At 33.9% G+C, this 6,701-nt stretch overlaps 1 protein-coding gene across 1 annotated transcript; it reads right to left on the bottom strand.

The window, feature by feature from the left end:
• Positions 1-1,506: 1,506 nt before the first annotated feature.
• On the bottom strand, positions 1,507-2,210 carry LOC125829189 (40S ribosomal protein S16). Its single transcript, XM_049508438.1, has one exon. It carries the CDS (start codon positions 2,155-2,157, stop codon positions 1,714-1,716), a length of 444 nt encoding a protein of 147 aa, XP_049364395.1. The 5' UTR covers positions 2,158-2,210; the 3' UTR covers positions 1,507-1,713.
• Positions 2,211-6,701: the final 4,491 nt, after the last annotated feature.

Below are 6,701 nucleotides of genomic sequence, written 5' to 3' on the forward strand. Positions count from 1 at the left end.
ATGCGAGGCGGGTTGAAGTGCGAATTACGAATAATTTACAGGATAATGCCTACTTCAATCTTAGTGCTTTTGGCAATGAAAATATGATGCATTTCGTAAAAGAGAGCGCCACAGTACGGACTGATGAAAATAAACTGTGCGCCTGAACTAAGAAGACAAGAATTGTCAAAGAAAACTCAAGATACAGATTTGAAACATCAAGAAGTCACCAGGAAAGAAGTTTGTGCAGCCACACAAATCTGAGTCTCCACCATCTTAGTATTGCCACAAAAAAGATGGACTGCAAAACACAATTAATATGATTCAACCCTAATGCAGGGACCAGAGATTTACATTGTCCGAAATACTTGCAGCCTTATGTTATGGCCACCCCGTGACTTGCAGCCTCTAGGTTACTACTATCCAATCTCAGAAATGGATTCACTTGACAAGGAAATCTTATTGAATTGAGTTAAGAGTAGAAGGTTCAAGCAAGGGATGTGGATTGAATCCGAGTTTGGGACGAAGAGGTGGCCTTCTTCACCTCAGAACAAGCAACAAATAGAATTCCATTTCAAAGAAATGCCAAAGATGTAAAAATGCGGATCAATATGAGACTGCAAACATAAAACAGAACAAACTGCCTGAGTATAGTAGGAAACTAGAAGCACCTAATAGCCAAACAACTGAGAATGTTATTCATGCAAGGAGGTCATGGCAAAGAGCCAACTATAACAAACCAAAGGTTGTTAGAGCATGCTAGCAAAAGGTCGAAACAAATGATTGTTATCTAATAGGTGCTACATCATATATTTGTCTGTGTATAATGTTTAACTATTCATACATATATCAAACTCCGCCAGGAGCAGCAAAAGAGTTTTCAAGTTCTTATTTCTTGATAACTGAGAGTTAACCTACGTTTGGCCTTTTCTACTCTGTCTGTGTATAAATAGTAGGACATGCACTGCTTCTATGTCAAAGAAGCATTTCTATATCCAACTTACTAAAGAAAGAATAAATCAAGTCATAGTATGAAAAGGGAACCTTTTCTTCACCAAGCACCACAAACATGCATATGGCTAGTGTAGAACAAAAACAGACAAATAATTTACAAGAACCAATAGATAATAAACAACATTTCAATCCCTCATAAGCTAGGGTTCTCTACGAATTGTATATACTGTTCAGGTCTCATACTACTACTAGAAAACCATTATTTCAAGGCAAATAAGGCTGTTCCATCTCAAAGTAATCTGTAAATGGTAACTTAGGAGAGCTAAAGAGAATCAAAATAGTGTATTGGGACCATAACAGACTATTTCACAATCCAATTTCAGTATAACTATTGAATATCAAATTTTTTGATGTTGCAGGATAATGATAATCTCTATAGTTCTTCACAATGACAGAAGGACAATGTTAATGTCTACAGCTATGTTCTCTATCAGCAAAATGAACTTATCGAAATCATGTTAGGATTTATTCAGCAGAAATCAACAGGATCAAGCAAATGGCACACTGTATAACATTAGTTCTAATTTTGCATTGAAAAAACATATTTCACTGCATACATAACATAAAATCATTCCACTGTAGAACAACTACATTACGGTTAATCAAAATTCAAAACTTACTCAGATAGCTTTAATGGTAAATAGATAATAATAATAATCCCTAAACCGAAACCATACTCAAAATTGCATAGCACCATAGCAATAGAACAGATACCGTAAATTAACGGTAAGATTTCTGGAACCTAGAACGAGCACCACGACCACCAAACTTCTTAGGCTCACAACGTCTAGGATCAGCAACAAGCAAAGTCCTATCGTATCGAATCAGAATATCCTTAATCTCCTTCTTCGTCTGCTCATCAACGTACTTCTGGTAGAAAGCAACAAGAGCCTTTGCAATTGACTGACGAATAGCGTAGATCTGAGAAGTATGACCTCCTCCTTTCACGCGGATTCTCATGTCAACTCCAGCGAATCGTTGACGACCTAGAAGGAGGATTGGCTCGAAAGCTTTGTATCGGAGAATCTCCGGCTGAACAAGCTCGATAGGAACTCCGTTGATTTTGATCAAACCACGACCACGCTTGCAGTGTGTCACCGCCACCGCTGTCTTCTTCCGCCCGAAACATTGCACGGACTCCACTGTCGCCGGTGCCGCCTGCATTTTAGCTGCTTTATTTGGTTTTGCTTACTGTGATGGCCAAACTCGAAAATTTCTCTGAGGTTTTTGATATGGAGGAATAAAATAGCTTATGTAATATGAGAATTAGGGTTTTGTATTGGGCTCATGGAGTAAATAGGCCCACTGGATGATGTGCTCATTAAAGCTTTTGGGTCCTTGTGGTTAGGACTTAGGGGAAACTCGTTAAAATTGAAGTAATTATAGTATCATTTTGGGAAAATACATAAAATTCCCCTGATCTTGGCAGCAAAACTAATTTTGGCACTTTAACTTTATGGAAAATTATTTACCCCCTAATATACTTTTAAGTGAATTAAAATACACCTAAATTGCTGACATGACAAGTCAAAAAAATAAAAGCATATTTATACAAAAAAAAATTAAAGAGAAAAAGAATAAGTGGGTCCCCCATTATTTTCTTTTTAGCCAATAATTTTTTTTTTCTTCATCTTCTTCATACCCTACCACCCCCAGCCCTTAGTACCACGAACCCCAGCCCCACCTCCCGCCCCTTCATCTTCCTCACACCCAATCCACCCTTCCCACCCTCGACCACCACTAGCACCATCCCTTTCTTCTTCTTCGACCCCCCCCCCCCCACACCTCTTTCTCCTTATTTGAAACCTCCATCCCGATCCTATTTATCATTTTCGAACCCCCACTCCCACCCTCTTTCTTTCTCTTCGAACCTCGGTGCCTCACATTTTTCTTCTTCTTCTTTGTTGAACTTTCCATCTTTTTTCTCCTTCTTCAAGATGCCCCCATCCCACCCTCATTTCCTTTCTATCAGTAAAATCCAACAAATGTGATGAACAAAGAAAAAATAGAAAAATCATTGATTTGTTCTTGCTTCAAATTAATATTAGTATTTATGGCAATGTTTGAATGTGATGAACTAAGCTCTTTTTAATGAAAATCTACAATTTTTCACCTCAAATTAAATTTTCAGGTGTTATTATTTGTTTGTTTTGATTATGTGTCTTAAAAATTGAATGTGTTTTTGTGAGAATGGTTTTGAGATTTTGAATCTCTTTCACTTGAAAATTTGTTCTTTTTTGAGATTATTTTTCTTATAATCATGGATTAATTCTTATTTTTGAGATTATTTTTCACTTTCTAAAATTGTGAATAAATAAAAAGAAACAAAAAAGAATTAAATAATGTTTAATGTGGCGCTGATGTGGCTTGTTGTGACGAAAAGATGAAAAACGAAAATCTAAAATAAAGAACACCAAGTTTAACGTGGAAAAATCCTTCAAAACGAAGGTAACAACCACGGGATCGACAAGATCCGAATTGCTTCACTATAACAATAAGAGAGTTACAATTATTCTTCTAATGGCTACACAACAAGTGCCAAAAGAGAACAAACAATAGCTACACCAACAAAAGATAAATAGAAAGAAACACCACCCAAACCCAGCTGCTGTTCGGGACCTAAAACAGGATCTTGCTGACTTCCGAATCCGATCTCCACCGTTCAAATCAACCACCAAGATGTCAGGAACACTCAGTACAAATTTCAGCCCGATCCAACGGTTAGTTAATCGGAAAACACGATCTGAAGGTTGCTGGTCGGAATAAAGGACTGCAGCAAAATAACCCTTTTTTCTTCTCTCTTATCTCTTGTTGAAAGCTCTCTCAAAAACCTCTCTTATGTCCTAATGTCTTTCAAAGACAATATTAATGAGCAATCTCAATTATTCTCTCAAGACCATCCTCTATTTATAGAGTTGTGCTTTTCCTTACAAAGCCAAAACCAACTCCAAATAGGATTACTATTCCAATCCTTTTCCTAATAGAATTGGAAACCAAATAAAGAGAATAATTCCAATCCTTTTTCAAGTAGGATTAGGCCATGGGCCTTTGGCTGGAACACGGGCAATAGCCCAACATGGCGCTGGTGTATCAATGACATGATGCGTGTGGAATGCACTTGCCATTGTGAGACTGGTATTATAATATTAGGGTGTATTTTAATTCACTTGAAAAGAGATTAGGGGGTAAATTAATTACTCATAAAGTTAAAGTGTCAAGTAAGTTTCGTAGTCAAGTGAATTAAAATATCCATTCAAACCGTATATGGTAAGAAAAAATGCAGTAAGTAAAAGACTCAAAGAGTTTTTATACTGGTTCGAAACACCGATGTGGTGCCTACTTCTAGTCCCATTGGGTTACAAGCATTTCCTTTAGAACTTGATTAGGGTGTAACAAAGTGTTACAATTGAGAGCCATATCTGATATGCAAATAATATCTTCTTCTTTGACACAATCTCTACTTGTATAACCTACACTCAGATCTTTCTTTCTCCTTTATATTCAATTGTTCACTCAAGTGTGTACAAAGTTTTATTAAGGATAAAAGAAGATTACAATATAAGCTCAAGTGAAGTGCGTACTTCATAACTAAGGTTGAAGGGGTTTAAATAGATAGATTTATGCTCTAGTAAGGAAAACTCAAGAGTGTTTATCTCAATAAAGGATATTGACAGATTCCTTGATTGAGGCGATTTGCTAAATCATGTCCATATTAGATATGTGCATGATAAAATCACTTGATTATTCTCGACTGACTTTTCTTCCTTCCCTTTGAAGCTTGCTTGATTCTTGGCATGACTGTTGATTATTGATTTTTTCATATCAATCAAGATATGTTTGTCTTTGAAGCTTGCATGATTCTTGGCATAATTGTTGAAACTTGATTTCATCATATCAATCAAGCGAATCTCTTACTCATTGTCTTTCCTTTCTTTGGTTGCTTTAGTGATCAAGACATATCTCTTTTTTTCTTTGTGCTTTACGTTTGGTTCTTTTTGATGTCTTTACCTGCGAAGAGTATGAATAATTGTTTAAGTGTCGTTTATCAAAATCTATTGAATATATGGAGTTAAAAAAATAATGACCGACTTTTTTTTGTTATATATAAATGAGAGAAAATAATTACTCTCTCCGTTCATTTTTACTTGTGCATGATATTACAAATAAATGTCCAACAATACTTGTCTAATTTAGATGAGTTATTTACCCATTCGTGTCCATTTTACCTTTGCTATTATATTCTATTCAATATCTAATACATTTCTCAGAACATTAATATTACCCTTATTATTTATTATTTCTTAAGGTATGTACCATGTCAACAACAAACAACTATAGTTATTAAGTTGAGAACTTTGAGTTTCGGGATCTTATTTTGAAGCTTTTCATTGGGATTTCACATTTGGAAGTGAAGTTGTCTTCTCCTCGTGTCTTAGCTTCGCTTCCCAGAAAGAGGTAAAAAATTTGTCCCTAGCTTTGTTCAGTTTGATTTTAGTTGTCCTGTGCTTGCCGTTTATGTTTTCTTAGTTATGTCTCAGCATTCTTCATATTAAAATTGGGTGAAATTGATGACTGTTTTACCTAAATTTCTCAGTTTAGGTTGAAATTAGGTTGTTTGTTTGTTCACTAAATATCAATGCATTTCAGTCTATTGAGTTTGTTTATATTCTCGTCATTTATCTAGCAGTGTTCATAAAGTTGGTTAAGCCTTGATTTAATATGTCTTTGTTTAATCTTGTTTTGGATCGTTGTATTTGACTTTCTTAGCTCGTTATCTCCTTTAGTTTATGATGTGTTTGAGGTCCTTTTCTTATATGTTTAAATTTCAACTGTTGTTAATCCACCTTTGTCCAAAGTTTTTTATGCTCAGTATATCTTAATAGGTTGTCTCAAATATTATGTTTATTCAAGCTTTGGTTCAACTGTTCTTCACTCATTCTGATGCATGTTTCTTCACATTTTTGATTTTTTAAGAGTCATTTGGTCAAGTTCTGCTTTGAATATCTATTGCCGGAGTCTTGTCATGCCCTTACCATTTGCTTGGAGTCTTATTTTCTCACTAGATACATACCCCGTGCCAGCACAGGGCCCAATATATATTACTCTTTTTGTTTTAATTTATTTATGTGATATATATGAAATTTGAAGTTAATCAATTTCTTAACATGTTTTTATATATTAGAGTCAATCAATTTTTTAAATATTTTTTTATATATATATATATATATATATATATATATATAAAGAGAGAGAGAGATTTTAAGTTGCAAATTATTGTGATTTATAATATTTTTTACATAATTTTCATACAATATATATTGCTCCTTTTGTGTTGATCATGTGTTACAAATGAAGTTTCAAAAGTTAATATTTTTTTATATAATTTTTTTTTTATATTTAAGTTATCAATTATTGTGATTTACAATATATTTTATGTATTTTATATAATATCTTTGTCTCTTTATCCCAATTTATGTGGTATAGATGAAATTTTGAGAGTTAACAAAATCTTTTAATATATTTTCAAATATTTTGAAGCTATTAATTATTATGATTTATAATATTTTTTACATAATTTTTTAATATATATAAAGTGATAAAAGACAAATTTTAAGAAAAGAATACTTTAAATTGCCAAACTACCCCTGACTACCAGCATGCATGTTGAAACTTGAGAAGTTATTCAAAATTTTATATGATTTTCAAAA

Source organism: Solanum verrucosum, unplaced genomic scaffold (assembly GCF_900185275.1).
Source record: "Solanum verrucosum unplaced genomic scaffold, falcon-dt-bn FXZP01000264.1, whole genome shotgun sequence".
In the NCBI taxonomy this organism is placed as follows: domain Eukaryota; kingdom Viridiplantae; phylum Streptophyta; class Magnoliopsida; order Solanales; family Solanaceae; genus Solanum; species Solanum verrucosum.